At 39.4% G+C, this 23,519-nt stretch overlaps 1 protein-coding gene across 5 annotated transcripts in view; it reads left to right on the plus strand.

Annotated features, from left to right (window-relative positions):
- Positions 1-23,453, plus strand: part of TBC1D32 (TBC1 domain family member 32) — a 63,639-nt gene extending 40,186 nt beyond the window's left edge. For 3 of the 5 annotated variants that reach the window (XM_081905425.1, XM_081905426.1, XM_081905428.1), the window contains 9 exons: positions 995-1,117; positions 1,961-2,069; positions 2,438-2,531; positions 4,817-4,942; positions 7,215-7,298; positions 15,467-15,533; positions 20,249-20,364; positions 20,822-20,976; positions 22,676-23,451. In XM_081905425.1, the coding sequence (XP_081761551.1) occupies positions 995-1,117; positions 1,961-2,069; positions 2,438-2,531; positions 4,817-4,942; positions 7,215-7,298; positions 15,467-15,533; positions 20,249-20,364; positions 20,822-20,976; positions 22,676-22,864 (1,063 nt within the window). In that variant the 3' untranslated portion in view covers positions 22,865-23,451. Of the gene's footprint in view, positions 1-994; positions 1,118-1,960; positions 2,070-2,437; positions 2,532-4,816; positions 4,943-7,214; positions 7,299-9,149; positions 9,477-15,466; positions 15,534-20,248; positions 20,365-20,821; positions 20,994-22,675 lie in introns of those variants that run through there. The other 2 variants (XM_081905427.1, XM_081905429.1) reach the window with 2 other exon arrangements.
- The last annotated feature ends 66 nt before the right edge of the window (positions 23,454-23,519 follow it).

Below are 23,519 nucleotides of genomic sequence, written 5' to 3' on the forward strand. Positions count from 1 at the left end.
CAAAGGTTGTTTCCATGATAGCTTGCTTGCATTGTTGCCATCCTTGGTTCATTCACTTTTTTTCAGAGAAAATGGGTGGCATTGTTGGGATGTTGTTACTTCCTTACATTGTGCGCTCCCTTTTCTGGCAAAATTTCCGCTGATTTTTTTGGTATATAAATTAAAACACAACTGGAGGTCGCACCCTGTCTGGTGTGGACATCCCAAAGGGTATTCATCACTCCTGGGCTTTTAGATACAAGCTTCCTAGTTTCAGGTTTTTGTTTTGCTTCTTTCTGTTTTGTGTAGCAGTGGGCTCACTGATGAATAGCCTGTACAGTGGTACCTCCGGTTGCAGACAGGATCCGTTCCGGAGCTCCGGTCGGATCCCGAGGTTTCCGCAACCGGAGGGACCGCTTCTGCACATGTGCGCACGGCAAAAACCCAGAAATATACCTCCGGGTTTGCTGCTTACGTATCCCGAAGTTTACGTAACCAGAGGGACATGTAAGCTGAGGTACAACTGTAAATTGTTTCTATAAAGCCTTTCTACATTGTTCCCTATCAGTTTCTGTTCCTATTGCAGAAAGGAGCTTTGTATAGTAAAACAATGTTGTTGTATAAAAAATAGAAGAAAAAATAAAAGGAAGAACTGGTAATTAAAGCCCCTTCTCCCTGGAACAAAACTGACAATAAGAAATTGACAGTCAGTTTAGCAGTATTCAACAAGAAGCAATAAAAAGGCAGTGTGCACATGCAAGAATATAATAGAAATACCTTGACTGTAGATAACAGTGTTGTTTCAAATGGTGTTCTAGGATAGGTCAGTGGTATTCTACATGCAAACCATATGCTGTGTCCCAGGTTCCTAATTCTGCTTTGTATTACAGCAGTTAGTTTGTTTCTTTTTTTTAAAAAAAGAACTCAACTCCAAAATATTTAAACTTGTGTAGTGCTGCTCTGCATTTCCCATAACTTGTAATGTTCTGATATTTCAAAATATTACATTCTGCAGGTTATTAAATGTGCTCTGCTGTGATCTAGATACACTTCTACTTTTAGAATCTCAGTATAAGGTATCAGAAGTGCTCTTAGATGCCCAAAGAGAAAATACCATCTACATTTCTGAAACTTCTCGGTAAGGAAAATTCATTGAAAAAATGTATCACCCCACTCTATAGTTCTGTGTAATCTTTACTTGGAGCTTTTCACATAAACTCACAGCCTTACCCTCCAAAAGAAAAATATCAGTGGAGAAGGCAGCTCTAATAATAATAATAATAATAATAATAATAATGTATGGCTTCATTGAGTTAAGGGATTTGGCATTAGACTCTTTTTTTCATTTGTTGGGGATACAAAAAATATGGTGTTGAAAGCATGAAAATGGGTTGTGTTTATTGTTCTCATTGTTGTGCCAGTTGAACTGTTCTTGGAAGTTTTATCTGATGACTACATATCGTTCTTTACTACTTGGCTGCATACAGTCACTAGGAAGCATGCATGAAGGGGTACGACCAACATGAGGCAGAATGAAAATCCCTGATGTATTCACAATCTTTATTGACCTGGCAAGGATGGGAATAATTTGTAAGCTTGCTACTCCTTTGAAGTAACTATTCGTTAACCACAACCCATTTTTGGCTTCTATGTTGTAATTTTATCTTGGGAAGTGCTAATATATTATCTCAAAAACCATTAGGGCTGGTCAGTGCACCATAAATAAATACTGAATGCCATAAAAAGAGTAGTTTGTATTATATTCTGGTCAAAAAAGACTAAGCAAAGCACACATAGTGCATTCCCTTCTACCTCTGAATTCCCCTGAATCCAGTGCCAGGATTTTGTTACCTTGTTCAAAACTGCAATTCAGTGTCCATGCTAACAACCGGGCTTGAAATACTTTCTCAGTAATCTAGCTCTTGAGAATCATGAGACTCATGGCAATTTCCACATGCAATTCAATTTTGTTTTGTTGCAGAGACTTTATAATTGATGGCCTATCAGTAGAGAGAAACCATATTCTTGTTAGAATAAATCATGTTGGTGGACCAACGGAACGGATCTTGCCTCCAAGAATATTGCATAAGGTTGTAAACGTGCTTTTCAGTTTTCTTCACATTTAGCCTCTCTGGAGATAAGTGCTGCAGACTGAGATTTATTTATTATTTCTATCATTTATTTAGAGCTGATTATTCCATTGCACCTCTGCTGACTAACTGCGGCTACTGGCCTTTGAGTGGGCTTAAAAGAGTTGTTCTGTGTAATAATCCTGACTCATTACACTGATAGCATTAAAGTACAGTGTCAAGTGCACTATGTTTTATATGTGGGTAATGCATGAAATATCTGAAGATTACCTGTAAGTACAGAGTGCAGATTCTTGAAACGACAGAATGAAATAGACAAGCCATCAGTAAGTTATAACATCACTTTATTATTGGTGGTTCTCCCTTAGGGTGATGATCCATATCCTTGGCCCATGTTTTCATCATATCCTTTACCAACATGCTATCTTGCTGAATTTCCAAGAAAAACTGACACAAGACAAGGTATAATATGTTAGTTTACTGGAGTGATGTATGTAAAAAGCACAAATATGTATTTTAGATTAATTTATGGTTATGTGTTAGTCTGTGCATAAATCTTGTTTTGTTTTGTTTTGAGGAACCTTTTTGAAAGGCTCACGAGGGTAAAGAATATGAGCTGAACATATCTGTATGGCAGCTGGAGTTTACCATATTCCTTTGGGATAGTTTTTTCCTATTTTTATCTCTTGATTTTCCGTTTGCATTGCTTGGTTTGTATTTTATCATTGAGATGCAATATGGATCTGTATTTATTCACATTTGAATCATAAGGTGTTGTCACAGAGAGGGTAGCTCCAAGCAAAATCCCTTGTGAAAGAGAGAACACAGTAGGTGCAGATATTTATGTCCAGGCAAACAGTACAATAACGGCATGCATTTCAAACACTTAAGGCTCTTTAGAGGATAAAATAAAAATCTTTGTGGAGCTTAACTCTACAAATCAAGGATTTTTACTGAATGTACCCCATGTCCCATAGGCAGCATTTATTCCCCAAAGAAGAGTCTTACGCATTCAAAACCTGCCGGGATTGTATGGTTTATCTGTGTCTACTGTGCTTTTCCCTTTCAATTCTAAGATGCACACATTATCCATTAGGCTTAACGTTTTTGTTAATATACATGTATATTACCAAGTGTTAAATTGAACACAGGATGACTTTACACTTGTTCCTTGAATTTAATACAAACACAGCAGGGTTTTTATAATAAAAGCAATCAGATACTGGGACTCAATTCCTTTACGTATGAAAATCAAACTGAGGGAAAACAGAATATGGGAACAAATTAGTTTTCCCCTCCCACCCGATAACCTATAAAGGAAACTCAGTTTTGTTCTAGAAAACCTTTCCCTATCCTAGTACTTTCTGCCTGGGGTTGAATCAGGGCTGTCAAAGTGAGGCAACTGCCTCAGGTGACAGTAGATTATAATCCTATACTTTGCTTAAGCAGCTACGTTTCTTGGTGTGGCCCTGAATTGAATCTTTCTCCTAACAGACACAGTCTTAAGTTTTCTAAGTTATTCTTATTAAGTACTTTCCAATCTTATACATTATTGCCACCTTTCATTCTCATAAAAGGAAAGGGCAATCATGTAGAGTCAAAAAGTGGGATCCTGAGAAGCATGATAAGATATATAGAATACTTTACACTTACAAATAGATATAAACAAAAGGTGTTGAAAGTAGGAAATGAATACCTATTCCTCCTTGGCAGTGAGAACAAGTCATGTTCATACAGGGAGAAAGGGCCAGAGGAGTTTCATCATCACCAACGATCTTATCTGCGCAAGAAGCTTCTTTTTCCCTGTGCCTGGCTACATGAAGTGAACATTAGATGAAGAACTAAATTAGGCTTGTGCCAGTGAGGGCCTTTGAGAAATGAAGTCTTTTGGTGTAATTACTTGGCATTTGAAAGTGCATATGGAATAGATTGGAAGAATTGTACTAGTTGAACAGCTTCGTGAAATACTCTGGGTTGGTCAAATGAATTCCAGCGACGGGAAAACAATTTAAGTATAAATTATTAAAGTCCAAACACTATTTTAAAATGCATTTTATGCGGTGAAAGAAACAGAAAGCAAATATTTTCTATTTAATAAAAAAAGGCTAACGGCATTTGCAAGTGATGATTTCATTTAGGAAGTTGAATATTAACTGGGATACTAAAATGCTGAAATGAAACAGGAATAATAAGTATCTTAAAGAACCAAAGTTTCTAAAGTCTGACTACAGAAATGTTTTATTGTGTATACTTAAAATGAATTTAGGCAATTTTAAAGCCTAGAAACAGGTACGATATTGCACAAACAAGAACTTGGTAGAGGATGATAGCAGGGAGAAATTATCTTGATCACTTTGATATTTACAATTAAGAAATTCACTGAAAGCTTCTTGGAGGCTCATAAAGACCCATTTCTAAGCACCTGTTTGTAAAAAGCAGGACTTTTAATTTCAGGAAAATGCTGTTACTATGGTAATATTTAGTAATTCTAATACTGCATGAAGTTTAAATAGGCAGAGCAGCCAGGTGGGAGGGGAGTGCCTCCCAGCCCCCATCTGCTGTTTGAGCCAAGCAACTCACCTTCATAGTCCAGTCCTCTTATGACCTGTGAACATCTTTTTGTATTTCCTTGTATAAGAGCTTTATTGGTTTGAGGCAGACTTACTAAGTTTTTCACTGATTGCTGTGGTCATTTAGGCAAAAGTAAAACCATAGCTTTCATAGCAATATTTTCATCTTCGTTTTAGATGGCGATGCTAGCAAGCTTGCATGTGCTTTAAATAATCCAGAGAAACCGCTGGAATTGATTGAAAATATTCAAAGACAGTTTTGTGAAATCATGGAAAACAAACCTACTGTTATGAGTGGAACCAGTAAGTATAATTATTTTTAAAGGGAAACTGCTTGTCCTTGCTACGTTATATTGATGATTCTTTATAGTGAGGTATGATTGAGGACTGTCAAAGGGGAAGACATGCCATTTAAACCAGTTTGCATTATATGTTGCTATGTCCTAAATTATGGTGCTGGAGGAGACTCTTGAGAGTCCCATGGACTGCAAGAAGATCAAACCTATCCATTCTTAAGAAAATCAGCCCTGAGTGCTCACTGGAAGCACAGTTCGTGAAGCTGAGCCTCCAATATTTTGGCCACCTCATGAGAAGAGAAGAAAAGACCCTGATGTTGGAAAAGATGGAGGGCACAAGGAGAAGGGGACAACAGAGGACGAGATGGTTGGATAGTGTTCTCGAAGCTACCAGCATGCTCTGTAGAGACAGATGTGGGAGAGACATGTTTTGTTGCATCTGGGGCAGATGAAGGCATCCAGTTGTGCTGCAGCAGATGCACCATGGCGTTTCTTCTCTCTGCACTCCTCCCACGGTTATTTTTCCTCTGCTCTATGGGGAGCTGGCTTCCAGCACCAGGCCCATTGGTAGACCAACTCTGTGTTCCAAAGATGTCTGCAAATGTGACATGAAGCCTGACAACGTCAACTCCGCCAGACCGGAATCCCTTGCAGACAACTGCAGTGCCTGGAGACGTCATGTATCCATAGCAGTATATCCTAAACATTCCTCTAAGAATCCCTGATAGAGTTACTCCAAATGAATTACTACATCAGAATTATACATTATTTAGGCAATGGTTTCCCAAAGTGGTTGATATTGATGTGAACGTGCAGGGGCTGAATAAAAGATCTAGAATTCCAAAGTAGGTCAGAAACGGCCTAGGGGTGGAAAAGATTGCCACAAGGGACAGTGTGGAAATGCAACGAGCCTCAGGAATAAAGAACATTAATATGTACAGAGTGCATCTCTCTTGCCAGTGAGGAGCCTCTGTATTTAATAGATGATTTTACAATGTGACAGTATTCCTTATTTTTTTTTTCCATTTTATGATTCCTAGTAATGGTGATTGGTGGTTTAAAAAGGTTGATTATACATTGATATTTCTGGATGTCATTTCATTTGCATCCCTATGAATTTGGGTTGGGGGTCAATGACAACTTTATAAGCTCGTTAAGGGGTCAGTGAACTCAGATGTTGGTGAAAGCCTGCTCTAGGCAAATGTGTGTTTGCAAAGATGACTTTGGGAACTATCCATGAAAGAATGAAAAACAATCCTACTCAAATATGCTGTGTGCATAGAACATAGAACTCTTCTCCCATTTAGGGCTTTCTTACTCATTTAAATGAGTAAGAGAAGTGCGAAAGACTTCCATGGAGAGCTTGGAAAGTTTCCTGCTGAGATGCAAAAGGAAGCAGGTAGCTGTGTTGGAACGCCTTTTGCACAAAGGAGGACAGAAACTCTTAAAGTGCATTGACCTTTACTGCAAGATGAAGGCCAAACTTCCCTCCTCAGAACCTCTATATAGAAGAATGTAGGCAGTGCAATCTAATTACAGCTAATTTTCTTTATGTTGAAACTGTCTAACAAATTCCGAAGTAATCCTCAGAGGATCCAAGGATAACAAACGATTCCCTTTCAGTTTACACTGAATAGATTGTCAGAGAAGCCATTAAAATTTTAATTTAGACCAGGAATGTTGTTATGAATACAAAAACAGAATGCCTGTTTTGAATTATTTTTGCCATGCTTTTGTGAATAAACATGTGGTCGTATAGACAGCTTTAGGCTGCAATCTTGTAACGCACTTACCTGGGGGTTAGCCTCTTTGAACCCAGTGAGACTTTCTTCTAACTGCATATGTAGTAGAGAGCACTGTTAGTTGCCTGTAGGCTTTCATTTTGGTTCATTTTCTACTCACTGTTGTGCTGTGGTCAGAGTATTGGCCTATATCAGAGGGACTAAGATTCAGTCCACACTCAGCCATAAAGCTCACTGGGTGCCCTTGAGCCACTCACTGTCTTTCAGCCTATCCTCTCCCGCAGGGTGATCGAGAGGATAAAATGGAGTGGAGCAAGCTACATATGCCACCTTTGGTTCTGTGGAGGAAAGGCAGGGTATAAGGGAAACAAAGAAATTGGTTGATAAAGTTCTGCATTTTACTTTGTGGCATTTTTAAATATATATATTTTTATTGTTACAAAATTGTGCACACGCAAATCACAAAACAAGACATTATTTCTTTTTTAAAGGAAATTTTGTGGCATTGATGCATTAATCATTTTGGTTTTATTTCAGATTTGGCAGAATTAATGGAAATGTTTGTCTTGCATCTTTCTGAAACGCCATCAGAATGTTACTTCACCAGCAGAGAATGTGAAGGTAATTTTCTTCTCTCGTGCTGTTTTTTTCTGGCTTGCAATGGTCAACTGAAAGGTAACTGCCACACTTCTGGCTTCTGAGCCTCTCTCAGTGGCCCTGAGTGGAATAGGTAGAAATAGCAGGCTCCTTTCTCTTGATCTGGTTTGACCCAGCTGACCTTCAGTTTTTGACTGAAAAAGAAAAGCAGTCTATAATTATATTTAATACATTATAATAGGAGGATGGCAGATCTTGGCATTTTATGACGTGGTGATGAGGTTTTCACCTTTCTCATAGCAACATGCATAGGTTGTAGAATATTGAGTTTATTATTTTATTCTAAAGTGAGTATTTGTCACAGCATACAGTTGGTGGCAGAGGGACAAAGGACAGAATTCATAGACATAAGGGTTCCTTGGTGGGGCTGCCCTAAGGCCTTGGCTGTAGCTCTGGGGACTGAGGCTGGCTTCTTTGCAGCCATGTGGGTGAGCAACCACTGGGATGACCCACAGTGAGGTGGGCCATTCCCTAATTCCTGACAACATCAGGCAGAAGTCAGGCCACCCAATACCAAGATCCTTGCTGCCATGCCACAACAATCTCCATTCTCAATAAAAAATTGTGGCCATATTTCCCCCAGCCATTGACTTTGTGTGTGATCTTTGGTCCAGTACACTTGCACTGTGTCTGGGGTACATTAGCTGGCTTTTGCAGAGTCACTTTGACCCTGTCACCTCATTTTTGGGAAAAAAATGTTTTCTTATACCTTTCCTATAGGCATAAATCTGACATAAAGCACACACGATTTCACTAAAATAAGGAGGATCCCTCTGAAATACCACATAGCTATTTACATCTCATTATGGTTCAAGAGTAGCTGGAACATGATTTTTTTTAATTGGGTGCTTCTGTAGTGTATTTTATTCAACCTATCAATGGAAATTAAAATGTTTTAAAAATTAAATATAATTTTGTATTTTCAACATATTCCTTTGACACTTTTGTTACACTATGGCTCCCTGTTTGTCTTCTCCTCTGTATTGAGCCCTTGGATCATATACTGGAATAAACCACAGAGAATCATCAAGCATAAGAAATCTGATGTAAGGTTGTTTGGTATCCCAAATTATTTGTAAAGGGAGCAGATGGATTTGAGTTTTAATAAGCCAGCAGACTACTTAGTGCAGCCCCTCTACACACACACACACACACACACACACACACACACACACACACACACCTTGGCTAGGCTTTGATCAACAGGGAGTATAACAATAGTTTAGCCTGGCTTTTTAATGAATAGAATCAATGTGTTATATGAAAGTAGTTTCAGGACAATGCATTGATATTCAGTGTTATCATGTTTCTGGAAATGAGAAATTGATTATCTTAAACTACAGCAGCTTTCTAAACCCTTGGGTAGTTGAAATTAGAATAACACAATTCATCCAGCTGTTGTGAAATCCCTCAGGATTTCAATCCATTATAAAATTTGCAAATCTGGAAAAATCAAATTAGTTTCGGTTAGCGTTTTAAAGATGAGGGAGAATAATAAGCTAATATATTGACATTTATACAGTTGCAGGGCTTAAAAAATTATAATAAACAATAGCAACACTTAACTCTATATTGCCTGTCTGTTGGCTTATTTGGAAGATGCGCTTAAAGTTAAAGCTTCTATGAAAAAAGACTTCTGGAAATCCAGCCTCTGTCTTTCATATAATATATGGATGACTTATGAATATGATCCATGCATATAGCTATATATAACTTTAAATATCACTCCTGAGCTCAAACCACCACAACAAAACTGACACTAGATAATTTTAAAACCTTTCCTCTTTGTTTCTCTTTTCCATCGCCATATGGCAGCCTGCTGGCCCTAGAGGTGGTACTGGAGTACTTGCTAGTCCTGACAGCAATGTTCGCATCAGATCATCTGCTATAAATTAAGATGCTAAGGTAGTAGACTCGCCATTTTCCAGCTACATTTGTCAAACCCCAGATTTAAGTCTACTCATAAGATAACATTTGGATTGGCAAACCTATTTTTGGGCTGTGCTTTTTGGGCCCCTCTGCAAGATTTAATATTTTTCTGCAGAAAATTAGCATGGTGAAGACAAAACTCATTTTAGGATCCGTCTCAAAGGCATCCTAAATGTCTCTGGGTTGGGTTTTTTAAATATTAGTTTTGGTACGGAGTAATAGACATGGTGGGCATGTCTTTCAGGCATAGGTTTGAAATCTTATTTCTTATTAAAGGATCTCTAAAAGTGGGACAATGAAAATCATTTCCTGCCCATCATTGATGGTTGACCCTACTTGGCTAGATTGTCCTGAGAGAAGACTAAACATTATAACCTCACGTGTGTGTGTGTGTGTGTGTGTGTGTGTGTGTATTAAAAGCAACCTTTGACCTTTTTTTCTGGGAAATATCTCCTCTCATCCTTCCCTTCCATGTAGTTCTTGCCCATAGTTTGGCAATGAAGTGAAAGTGGACAAAGCTTCCCTTTTAATTGGAGAGCATAGCAAACATTACAAATTGGGCTGCATGTCCCATTTGGGATTTGGCTATTAAAAGAACATTTCGTACTTTGTTGTCTTCCACGGATTTTTTATTTTCATGCTTGCCATTTGATTACATGGGGTTACTGAGCTCTATAAAACTAAGACTGCACTTCTGCTGCTCACATTTTATTTTTTTCCCCTTCAAAACTCTGAGGAGTACTTTGTTAATAGAGAAACAATTCCAGCTGAAGAGAATCTTTAAAATTCTGGCAAATGTAATGTCATTTTAGAAATAAGTAGCTGTATATATTTCGAGCTGAACACGTCTCATGTAATTAGAATTAGGACAGATCATACACATTATTTTGCATCTCCTTTCAAGGTAGCAATAAAAGCTGAAAATCCTGGAACATGGACTACACTTTTAAAAATTGACCTTTATGTTTTGAAATTGCTTTATTCTTACCAGTAGTAATTTAGCATGAGGACAGGATTGCTCATCTGCTAGATGGTATCTAAGGATGCAAGTGCAAAGAATTATTTTATTATGTGTAGATTTGTAAGAGATTGGAATTTTGTGTTCTAGGAAAGAAGATTATTCATTGTTATCTTTTTTTAGTTTACTTGACCTTTATGAAAGGCATTTAACTTCTAAACTGAATTGTGTTCTAGCTGCAGTTTTCAGCCACTGTTACCATATTTCTTTTGAGTTTTAGTTTTATGTTGGATTTTATTTTTTATTTTTTATATCATACTCTGTAAGCCAGCATGAGAGCCATCCAGATTCCTCTTGATGGGATAAACATAAAGATAAGGCCTTCTTTAGGTTCTGCGTATTCTCACTCTTGCAGTGAAGGTCTCCTCTCTCCTTCCACCATGCACTGTTTTGGCATTTCTCCCAATCCTCTGGAGTATATGGGGGGGGAGGGCACAGGGGATGAGAAAGGGAAAGGTCCCATTGCACTGGTGGGATTCCTTAAGTCAGCTTCTGCTAGTACATCAGGGTGATTAGATACAGCCTCTGGGTCCAAGTGGCTTCAGGGAGAGAGACCCATTGTCTGTCCAGGTTCTTCCTATTTCAGTAGCTACTGGAAGAGCAGCAGTTGCTCAAGAAGTTTCCTTCTGTGCGAAAAGAGAGCTGGATGGATTATGCCAAAATGGCGAAATTGAATGGGAAGATTAGACACCAAGAGGACAAAAAAATTAGAAATGAATGGGTTAACTTTATAGAACATATGTAGGAGCATTGCAAACATTTAAAAACGTTAGCAGGCTTGGATTAGTACTTGTAATATAATTTGATAAAGGGTATTGAAAAGGCAGACTTAATAGATTAGATAAAAGTATTTAGTCACAGAAAAGAGAAGAGATAATTATTGGAAACTGGGGAGAGGAGTGGGGGGAAGTCCAGGGGTTGGAAGAACCCCTATAAAGATATTAAATTTGTTGTGGATTAATGCAATTAATATTGTATGCAAAAATAAATTGTGCTTCTTGGATGTCAGCACCCTGTTAACACTAAGAAGAGGAAGTCACATTCCTTTTGGGAAAATTGACACCAACACTTGTAATTATCAATGTTAATGGCATCCAACTAGTACAAACATTTTTTGGCATTGTTTAATAGATTATTAAATTGTTACTTTAGAATCTGAATTTGATAGAAAACCTAAGAACTGCACACAATAGATCTGATTTTTAAAATGGTGTATGGTGGTGGGGAGGCTGCCTTATTCTGCTTAGAAGCCGGTGAACTCTGTATTAAGGATGCGTTTTGAAAAACAAAAATGGTCAATATTGTTAAACTACTTCAGCACAAGTTCTCAGCTGTATCTGGAATTCTGTATCTGGAATTCTGACAGTCACCATATATTGAAATTAAATATGAATTGTGATACATCCAATTGAATGTTTGATTTCTTCTTTAAAAAATGAATTACACATGTTCTGTGCAATTTTTATTTCTCTTTGAACTGTGAGGTGTACTTAAACCTTTTCCCTGAATTTGGCAGCTTGGGAGCTGCTGCCATAGCATATTTTATTCATTCTGCTTAACTACTAGAGCAGTTTCACCTCTTTGTCTGATTGACAGTTCAGAGATACTCTGCCTTTTGTTAAGGGGAAAATGGTTTTCTTATTGAGAAAATTGATCCTTTGATGCTTTTGTTCTGAAAGCCACATTATTTCAAGACATTTTTAATAAAATGGGTTTCACATTGATTTTGGGGGAAATTAAATAATATATTTTGGAATAAACAACGTACATTTTGTGCATCATTACAATTGCAGCTTTCGTTCCTCCTCCCCCTTCCCTGTAGAGGTGTTGAGCTTCTAATGTATTGAATAAAGTACAAAGAAAGACTTGTAGGCCCACTTTTTTTTATAAACAACAGGTGAAAATATTGTTAGCCTGGAAAAATCTAAGAACTACCGCACCAGGCCAATGCTTCACTCATTGGTTAATATTAAGTGTACTTCAGTTGTGAAGAGTTCTGAAAGCCATTTTAAAATCTGCACTAAAAGAATTGATACAGATATCTTCTGAATAGGAAAACATAGCTATAATGAAAACCCAACCACAATTTTACACATTAATTTATGTCATGAATATATATATATATATATATATATGAGAGAGAGACTGTGAAACAGGATAATCCGTTGGTTCATTTTGATTATAGTGAATTAGGCTATTGTTTTTACTGGATGCTACCCATACTTGGCAAAAGGCTGAGTTGAGTCAAATATTGGAGAAGAGCACTTGATGTCATGTTCTGTCTGCCGGATAAGTGCTTAGACAAAGCAACAGTGTTGGGAGTGGTTAGTAGTTATAGAAGACAAATCACAAAATCCAAAGCCCTCTGGGAATGCACTGTCAGGACAGAAGGTGTGATGGCGTTGTTCCCATTTCTTCTCTCCTCCTATTGGCTCTTAGTTGTTTTTTTTCAAGAATTTGAATAGGGAAAAGAAGGACACCAGCCAAAGGGTCAGCATTCTTTCCCTACGGTTTCAGAGTGAAAGGGCTTTGGATTCAAGCAGATCCAAAGACACCACTTAAATCCACCCTCAAAATGCTCCCTTTTGCCCTCTTCTCTGTGGAGAAGTAGTAGTTATGGATCTTTTCATAGCAACCTGGATGAAGCTTCTTCAGAGCCCATGGAGAAGGTGAGATACATCTGCAAAATCCTATGGTTCCTAGAACTCCATCGCAACACCCATAGGATTGTGCATAAGTACTACAGACAGTATTTAGGCAAGGTGCCACTTTGACAGTTTTATGAAGTTGTAAGGGGTGATGAACCATGAGCTGACAGTTACCGTATTTTTCGCTCTATTGGACGCACCGGACCACAGGACGCACCTAGTTTTTAGAGGGGGAAATCAAGGAAAAAAATATTATCCCCCCCAGCCCCAAAGAGCAACGGACAGGCTGCACGCATCCTGTCCACTTCTCCCAGAGCTCCTCGGGGCTGTGGGGGAAGCCCGGGTCCCCCCCCCCAGCCCCAAAGAGCAAAGAAGCCAAGACAGCGCGCGGGATCCATAGCCGCGCAACTTCTCCAGCCAGGAGCTAAACCTCTCCAGTGCAGCTATAGAAGAAGACAAGGCAGCAAGCGCGATCCATCCCTGCCTTGGCTTCTTCTTTAGCCTTGCGCAGCATCTTTAGTCTTGCGCAATGGGATGGATTGCGCCCGCTGTCCACCGGGGCTGGACTAGATGACTCCTGGGGTTCCCTTCCAACCCTGCAATGACCTCGGAAGGTGTTTGGGGTCTCCACCACTGGAGGCTTTTAAGCAGCGGTTGGGGGACCATCTGCCTGGCGTTCTTTAGCTGTGATTCCTACATTGTGAGGGGGCTGGGCTAGATGACCCTTGGGTGGCCCTCCCAACTCTATACAGTCCTACAGTTCTGCGGCAGGAGATCCACAGCCACTTCACACAATGCTCACTCCCAATTTTCATCTAAGAGACATGTGGCTTCAGTGTCTAGGTAGGTACCCCCCTACCTGCCACACTTCCCCCACCCCACTTAAGCTGAGGGAATTCCTGCCCAGAGAAGCTCCCAGCAATCACGGAGGAGGAATCCGCTGCAGCCTTGAGCAGCGGAGGATCCATGGTCCCCTTCCTTCTCTCCTCCATAGTTGCTTTGAAGGAGGAAAGTGGGAGAGGAGCTGCTTACACGAGTGTAAGCTGCTCCCCTCCCACTTTGCTTCTTCAAAGGGAGCCCAGGACGAGGGAATCTGCTGCAGCCTCGAGCAGCGAAGAGGATCCATGGGTCCCCTCCTTCCCTCCTCCGTGGTTGCTTTGAAGCAGGAAAGTGGGAGAGGAGCTGCTTACACAAGTGTAAACTGCCCCCCTCCCACTTTCCTTCAAAGCAATTACGGAGGAGGAATCCGCTGCAGCCTCGAGCAGCGGAGGATCCATGGTCCTCTTCCTTCCCTCCTCCGTAGTTGCTTTGAAGGAGGAAAGTGGGAGAGGAGCTGCTTACACGAGTGTAAGCTGCCCCCCTCCCACTTTCCTGCTTCAAAGCAATCACGGAGGGGGGAATCTGCTGAAGCCTCCAGCAGCGGAGGATCCATGGTCCTCTTCCTTCCCTCCTCCGTAGTTGCTTTGAAGGAGGAAAGTGGGAGAGGAGCTGCTTACACGAGTGTAAGCTGCTCCCCTCCCACTTTCCTGCTTCAAAGCAATCACGGAGGGGGGAATCTGCTGAAGCCTCCAGCAGCGGAGGATCCATGGTCCTCTTCCTTCCCTCCTCCGTAGTTGCTTTGAAGGAGGAAAGTGGGAGAGGAGCTGCTTACACGAGTGTAAGCTGCTCCCCTCCCACATTGCCGCTTCAAAGGGAGCCCGGGAGGAGGGAATCTGCTGCAGCTTCCCCCACCTCCCGCAGAAGCCGAACGCTCTTTAAAGGGGCTGTGCGGCTTCTCCTGGCTTTTCTGGGAGGTGGGGGGATTCCCCCACCTTGTAGAAAAGCCCGCAGGAGCCGCGCAGCCTTTAAAAAGGGTGCCGCTCTTGGGGGCTTTTCCCCCAGGAGGGAGAAGGGACTGCTGCAGCCAGTCAGTCCCTTCTCCCTCCTGGAGAAAAGCCCGCAAGAGCGCACGAAGCTTGTGTGCGGCTCTTGAGGGCTTTTCCCACCTGCCTCCCCCCTGCATTCGCTCCATAGGACGCACACACATTTTCCCTTGCTTTTTAGGAGGGAAAAAGTGCGTCCTATGGTGCGAAAAATACGGTATTTATATCTGTCATAAAATGGAAGCTTGTAGAGTTCAGTTGTTAAAAGTAAGGCCATAGATAGTCCAAAGTGTTGTCTTATTGTAACTATAATAACTATTATTTATTGCTTTCACTAAATTCACTGTATTATGGATTGCCACCAAACTTCATCTTTTAAACAGTTCTTAGAAATTCAGATTAAAATGGTTAAACACTTATTTTTATAAATTATTTTTTTTAAAAAAATGTCCAGTAGCACCTTAGAGACCAACTAAGTTTGTTCTGGGTATAAGCTTTTGTGTGCATGCACACTTCTTCAGACACCAGACGAAAGCTTATACCCAGAACAAACTTAGATGGTCTCTAAGGTGCTACTGGACAATTTTAATTTTAATTTATTTATTTTGACTGCGTCAGACCAACACTGCTACCTACCTGAACTTATTTTTATGTGACTTTTTCTTTTCTTTGCAGCTGATGCAAATGTGGAGATCAAAACTCTTTCATCTGTACAGCAGCTTGGCATTAAAATGACAATCAGGTACATTACGTCAAAACATTTCACTTAGGTATTTATAAAAAGTTCATTTTTAATTTGTTATGACTTGAATGCTATTGAAACCATCCATTCGACATAATACAACATTTAAATTGAACAATTTTATGGTGAAAATCATTATTGTAACGTGAATGTCTTGGAACCACAGAACTGCACACGGTTTCTCTCACTGCTACCAGCACCTTCCAGACCAGATACATCACCAAAATATTGTAATGTTCCATGAATCAATGGCTGAGCAAGCTCTTCCTCCTCTCACTGATCCTACGGTAGAGCTATTGCTACTTCCCAATCCCTGTTGGCTCACTGCATCCATTGTGGGGGGTCCATAGACTTTTTTCTCCTTTTCCCCCCCACACCCCTCATTGCAGCCAACAGAAGGGAATTAACTACACCAGACCCATCAATGTGGCAAAATTATGCACATCAGCATGCATCACCAGGAACCAGATGATTACATCTCTCTACCAACCACACTAGCACTCAAAAAACTCATTCTAGTGTGATTATGAATGTATGGCAATGCACAAACATACCCTAGTTTTTGGTAGTACTGGTAACCCCAAATTTATAATCTCTGTAAAATTATATGTGTTGGACTATATTCTAGTGGCTGATCTGAAATTGTAACAACAACAAAAAAACCCGATTGATTGAACTATATCAGATCCTCCATTTCTCATGAAACACTGGGCAACCCCTCAGTGTTTCAGTGGCAGCAGAATATCTATGTCTGTGGAGCTTTCTGTGGGTGACCTGCAGCAGTGTAAGGGCTGGTTTGCTGGCGGGCTTCTCTCCCTACCGGCAGAACAGCACCTACATCACTTTAAGTGACCTCTTAGCCAGCTTTGTCTGCCTTTGGGTGTTCTCCATGAAGCATCTTAGAAATATGGTAGATGGGGCTATAGTGTGCTGAAACAACACCGGACCAAGTTAAGTGTCTATATAGGGATACTTTAATGTTATCAAAACAAAACAAAGATGTACTAAAATTAGTGCCCCATTGCAAATGGAATACTCCATTTTTGCATAATTGGTTATTTTTGTGTGTGCCAATAACAAGCTTTCAGGTCTAAGTAGTACCCGTCTTAGAATGGATTCATTAGCCTTTTTTCTTTATTTTTACCTTTTTATGCCGACTGATCAGTTGTGCTGTATAAATGATGGCTTTGTGTTTTCTCTTTGGGCTGCATCCAGTTCCCCTCTGGGGATCCTGCTCAGAAGCCATGCACCTGCTGTAAACTGGACAGAGAGTGAATATTGTGCAATGTGGTTATCATATATTTTCTTGGTAATCCTCACAAGACGACCTGTATAAAATAGACCAGTGTCCCACACTGGAATGACCTCCCCTTACAGATATGACAGGAACCTACAGCGCAGATGTTCTGCTGCTGGTAAAAACGTTTCATTTGATATGGGCGTTCCTGGACTCTAATCCTTAGTACCAGCTTTACTGAACTCTAGACAGTTTGCTTTATGTTTTATTGTACTATATTTATTTGTAAACAACCTTGTCATTTTTTGAAAAGTTGTCAGTAATTTTTAAAGAAATAAATATTCCATTATTACCATTGAAAAGGAGGGCAGGCTGAGGTGAAGAGTTAAAGGCTCGCCTAAGTCAACCCAGTGACTTCATAGCTGAGATTTATAATGAATACTGATGTTCTTACCAGTATATAATTCCTGGTATGGTTTGTATGTTTTTCATTCCTTTAAGTAAGTTTGAATTGTATATTTCAACATAATTACCATAATTGTTGTTTTCAGAATAGATTTGATAAAGGTCATTTAGCTTGTCCTTCAAAACTAGGAATTTGCTTTTATTCTTTTTTGTTCCACTGAAGGGATTAATAATGGTGTTCAGACACATTGAATGTAATTTATTTGAGGATGGTTATTTGCTCTACACCGGAGGCCTAGTGCAGGTTAAAAAATATATAACCAGATTACACAAAAAGAAAAGTGCTTGATTACTACTATGATAAAATAACCCCCCCCCCTAACTGAATACAAAAATCATGTTTTGTTTTGTCTTGAAACCAGTTAACAATTTGAATTAACTCGTTGCACCAAAGGCCACCCCAAACTAGAGAGTGCTTCTAGATGATTAGGTTCTGACTAGCAAACATCTCAGGAGTGAGAATTTTATAATTGTATGACTTCTACTGAGAAGGTCTATCTAAAGGTCCCTGTTGGTCACAGTAGGAGCAATAGTGAAATAGAAGAACATTCTTGGTTATTTTACAATATAAGCTTAGGAACTTTGCAAGACCCTTGTGACATCTTTATGACATTAGGTGATTGACAGGTGGGTGGCCCTACCCTGCTCTATATTGTCCTGCCAAGCCTTTGAAATGAGCTAGGTTGGTCCTTCTGACAGTACCACCAAAAATGTAATTAGAGGCTTCTCAGCGCTGGTTCCATCAGTTAAGGAATGTCCCTCTCTCCAAGACTGAGCTGATGCCATTCATTTTCAGCGCCAGCTGAATTGCTTTCTCTTCCATCATGCTTTCTAAATATCTCTGTGTAGTCACACAGTTACAGAGAGTAGGTATAGGCAACCATATGGGTTTACTTTGATGATTTTAACAGTATTTTAGTGCTTTATCATATTGTAACTTTTTTGTAATTCACCCTGAGATAAGTTGTGGCGAAGGGCAGAACATAAATAAGTTTTAGGAGTGAGAGTAGCTCATTCAGTAGAGCATGAGACTATTAATCTCAGGATCGTGGGTTTGAGCTCCACATTGGGCAAAATATTCCTGCATTGCAGGGAACTGGAATAGATGACCCTCATGTTCCCTTCCAACGCTACAGTTCTTTGAATCTGTGGTCACCTTGATTCATTAAATCAGCCAGGCCTCTGCCCTTTAGGGCTTTTAAAGTCATGAACAACAGTGTGAATTCTACATGGTAAGGTAACAGGAAGCCATTGCTTCCCTCAAGCCATTCCTCATTGGAAGTGCAGTAACAGGAGTATCAGATATTTTAAAAACATCTTTATAATACATACTGTTATTTTTGTAGTAAGCTGTTCTAGTATGAGTAACCAAGCTCTTTACACTATATTTTTACCAAAATACTATTAACAGATGCTTTAATAATTCCATATTAATTCAACTGAGACCTAGTAATCTTCTTCCTTGCTCTTGAACCACTAATGTTTCATTCATTTATTTAAACTATCAACATATTTCCATTGTATGTGCTTTATTTGATCTTCCTAGAATGAATAATAATCTAAATCAACATAATGTGCATTTTAAAGCTGACTTAAGCTGTGAACAGTGGGGTGCAAATGGAAGCCTGAAGCAAAGCAGAATGCTTTGTGGAAGAATTTAATAAGTTTTTATACTAAAAATGTCTAGTATCAATGGATATGCGTGTGAGTGTGTGTGTGTGTGTGCGCGCGCGCAAGGGAGTGAGATGGCTACACACACTTTTGATCACATGCACTGCTGGTATGCAGCTTCCAGGGGGTTGTTCAAGGTTAACTGCAGCCCTCAGGCCCAGAAAGGTTAGCCATTTATATTATAAAAATATAAATACACGCCACACCTATGCTTTCACTAGGCTGGCACATATTATAGTTGTAGGGTAGCCCATTTGTTTTAACATTTTAAATGTGCAAATGCTTATACAATACTGTTGTGCCATTATTTCTGTTCTATTTGCTACCTTGCCTTGATGAGAAGACACTCACACAATTTTAAAAAGGCAAATAGGATTTGCAAGCAGATGCAGATAGATAGTCATGGAAAGTACCAGGTACAGGTTCAAAAATTCTGTTTTGCTTATTTTTATGTTGCACATTACATTCCTCTTATGCATCCTGGTCTTGCTGTAACGGCACCAGTTGTGGTTGGAAACATGTAATCTGATGTGTATTTAATATACTTTTTTGTACCTTCCTGCACCTATCTTGAGGCTTCACACCCAGCTCCTACATCCCTAGCAAAACCACCAACAACTTTGGTTGGAGCTGGGCATAAGGAAGGTTTGGGATTATTTGTTTACATTAGTGGAACAGCAATATCTGAGTAACTGCATCATTTTTTGCATGCAGTTGCAGCATCTATAACAGAAAGAGCATAATTTTGTCAAATCAGTGCCTTAATCCATTAAATCATACATTTCACGCAGAAATTAACCAGCGGTCTCATTTAAGTGGCAGAATGTGCTTTATTTGGAGAGAGAGGTTAGGCCAGGATTCAAAGAACCGTTAAACTAGTACCACGAACCCAAGGGGCCTTTGGAGTGCTTTCTTTGGAAGACCAGCCATCTAAGCCACATGGAAAACTGTTTAATCTGGGAATGAGGGACTTTCAAATGCAGCTTCTGGTGTGCCATGGGTGGTGGTGATGGAGTTCAGCTGTTTGAAGAAGGAGTCACAAATATTGTTGGGTTTGTACCAAGCCCTTCCATGAGCATAAAGCAGCTCTCTGTATTCAGATTATTATTTCATGTGCAATGTTATGCATCTTAAATAAAGTAGCAAGGTTTAAAAGAAAGAAACAGCTGCAGACATGTTTTCCCAGTATAGATTGGCTATAAATATGATGTGGATTAAGGCTTCTGCCAATGGGCTACAAATCACTCACATTAATGTCTGGTGTGCTCTTTTCTATAATGAAATAAGTAAATGAAAATGTGTATAGCTTCTAGTTAAGTTAAACTTTTTTTTTTTTGTTTAGCTATGGTAAACATTTGAACCTGCTGAGAGAGAATGCCGAAGATGATCTATGCCATGTAATAATGCTCTGTGAAAATTTTTTGAAACGACAACAGGCAGTTCTAAGGACATCGTTGCGTATCCTTTCTCATAATATAAACATCACCAAGTCTTTTGTCGGTATAACTGTCAAAATAATTTTTAAGATGCCTTCTTGAATTATTTAAGATGGCACAAAGATTTGTGCCATATAGGCAGGAACTTCATAACATTTTCCTTTCTCAACAGGCATATTTTCTAGAGCAGATTCTCTCCCATCTAAGTTTCTATTTCTGCCCAGAGTTTTTTTAAAATCTACAGTGGTTTCCCCACTTATTCCAGTGTAGAAAGCAGATCCACAGACATCCCACAGTTATAGATTTGCATTCACAATTGTACTTTGTACATGATGCATATGAATACCCTTAAGTCTCTGGATTTGGTATCTAGGCCTGATCCTTTTCTAATAATGGTCTATTAATAGATGTGTTTTCGATGGCAGGGTTTTTCTGCATTTAACAACAAACCCTTGGATTTCCTGAACGTTTTCCTACAGGTGGTTTGCAGGGAGGATACGTCGGCTTTGATTGGTTTGCATCTTCTGTATTTCTAATAATGATGGGAGACAGGGAAAAAACATTAAATTTTCTCCACCAGTTCTCCCGTCTTCTTGTGTCAGCATTCCTTTGGATACCACGGCTGCACAGTTCTGTAAGACTTCAAAAAAGGTTTCATCTTGACAAGATTGCTCTGAACATTTTAAATGAAATTTAATATTTCCAAAGTTGTTTATAAACAGAACACAATGCAGTTACTTAAAGGTTTTTTTAACCAAATGTTTGCCCTGCAAAATTTCTCTCAGAAAAATATGGATTTGACATCTGCTCAAATGGTTGTCTGGAACTGGGGAAAAACAGGTAGACAGATAGCAGTGGTGGTGTTATTGAATTTTAAAGTGAGCTATAAAATTCACTTTATTAGTAGTGTTAAATTCTGTATGTAGGCAGATAGAACTATTGAATGGCCTTTTTATTATTATTGCTATGTGCAAGCTCATGCTTTAGATTATTAGCTTTTGTTTTATTATAAAATCATTAAATGATACAAAGTAGCAATTTTGGATAAGGGGAAAAAAAAGTAAGCCAGCTTGCATTGTCACTGCTAGTCAGAGCCTCACTATTTTAGCATCTCAGATATTTATACAAGTTTCCTTTAACATAAATAATCACAGAATTAAATGAAAACTTGTATGTTTAATTTTTTACTCTCCTACTAACATAAACTTCCACATACTAGAAAACTGAGCAAACAAGTGTGGCTCCCCACTTGAGACATGTCAGCACCCCAAAATAATAAAGCCATATGACAAGAGGGACTAAGATTTGAAAAAGAGTTTAAGAAGTAGTGTAGGGCATGATCAAGAAGTGCTACTCATGAACATTATGGACATGTGACAATTCCAAATCATATTCTGGAACTTCCTCGACGCTTGCACAGTTGATGCCCATTTGTTTCTAAGGCCATTAGAGGTCAAAGCAATGGTTCACATCTAGTAGGGAAGCCACAAGCCAAATTATATTGTTAACACTGGTAACAAAGCACTCAAATTAGCAGTTAAATGTCATAAACTCAGTTTAAGGCAAGCAGGCTGTCAGTCAATTCATGGAGTTCTGGCAAGAACAGGCTTTTCTGTACACTACTTTTTAGAGATAGTAAATCTCCTTGCAAAAGGTAGGTCAGCAGAAAGACCCCAAGCAATCCACTTGGGACCGAAATGCTTCTATTAGGCACCAAGGAATTCTGTGCATGCCAGGATTCCTTGAAGAGCCACAGCTCTTTCTAGTGTGCAGCTCTTGGTTTCCGTGAAACAGTCCAGCATTAGAGGTGTGCTACAACACCTTCGACAACTCTCCAAGGGATCCTGAAACACACATTTTGGAATGCGCAATGCAGCTGCTTGAAGACAGCCAAATGGCTGGCCCTGGCAAGGACTTGACTTGGATCCTAAGGCGCTTCTCCGTTCATTTAAGAGGGACATGCAGTTTTTGCCAGTTCCACCATCCATCTGCAGCTCCCATCACTTATGTCCCATATTCCTGGGGGGGGGGGCAGCCTTCAGGACCAGATTATCAGGGGGCTGTGGAGGGAAGGGGGAAGCAGGTAGTCCTTTCTTCCCATTGCTCCCAAAGCAATGGTAAATGTTACTGTCTACTTTGCCATATTTTTTTTCTAGTTGTGTTGGGAGCAAATAAACTTTCTACAGCTAGACATAAATTAGGAAAAGCGATCACTGTTCTGTTCTGCATGTGGATAATGAATGGGCAGAGGGAAGGTGACATCTTTTTGAAGGGAGACCTTTGAAAAACTGTATAATAAGGATCCTTTTGGGTATTGTTGCTTCATTGACCAGATTCACCTGCCCGTTGACACAGCAGCGTCTGGGATCCATCCAATCTATTTTTGCAGTGCACACTATGTTGAGATGTTGCTGAAGGCTGAGTTACCCCTAGTCTTTTCTGCGTTCCATATGTCTGGTTTTACGTCGTCACAGGTAATAAAAAATATTCCAATTTGTTTTTTTAAAAAATGGTTGCCTTGACTGTCAGTGAAAGGGAGACTGCAAAACTGGAGCCAAAGCACTCTCCTCTTCTATAGTGCAGCCCCTTAGGTGTTTACTCAGAAGTAAGTCTCATTAAGTTAAATGAGGCTTACAGGGAAATTAAGACAAAATTCCAGCTGGGTAGGACTTCCACTAAATCATTTCATGTTGAAGCAACTCTGAAAAGAAATTCACAGGAAGTAAAGATTTTTCTTTTTCTCTTAAAAAGCATAGTGGTAAAAAGAATAGCTTTGTCAGACCCTTAAATGCACAGCAGTGGGCAGAGTTAACTATAAATTATATTTACTGCTAATGAATAGTCAGCTGGGAATTGGAGAAAGAGAGAGCTTTTTGAAATTGAATTGCTTTTGTCTGGTAGTTCTTCATAACCATACTTGAAATCAAGTTATACAGGTGAGACCAAAAAAATGAATTATTGCTACTGCAATAAAAAACAGTTTGTTTTGCTGATATGTACTATTTATTGTACAGTTTCCACAATAAGGCTGAAAGTATTTGAATGCTTAGGAATAACAATGAGACTTGCCTCTGAATGAAAATACATAGAATTGGGTAGTGTATTAGATGCACCATAATTTTAAGTCAAAAGAGCAAAAGTAATTTTGCTGTCTAAACACTAATTGGGATAGATTCA

This window comes from Podarcis melisellensis, assembly GCF_964234715.1.
Source record: "Podarcis melisellensis genome assembly, chromosome: 3".
Lineage (NCBI taxonomy): Eukaryota > Metazoa > Chordata > Lepidosauria > Squamata > Lacertidae > Podarcis > Podarcis melisellensis.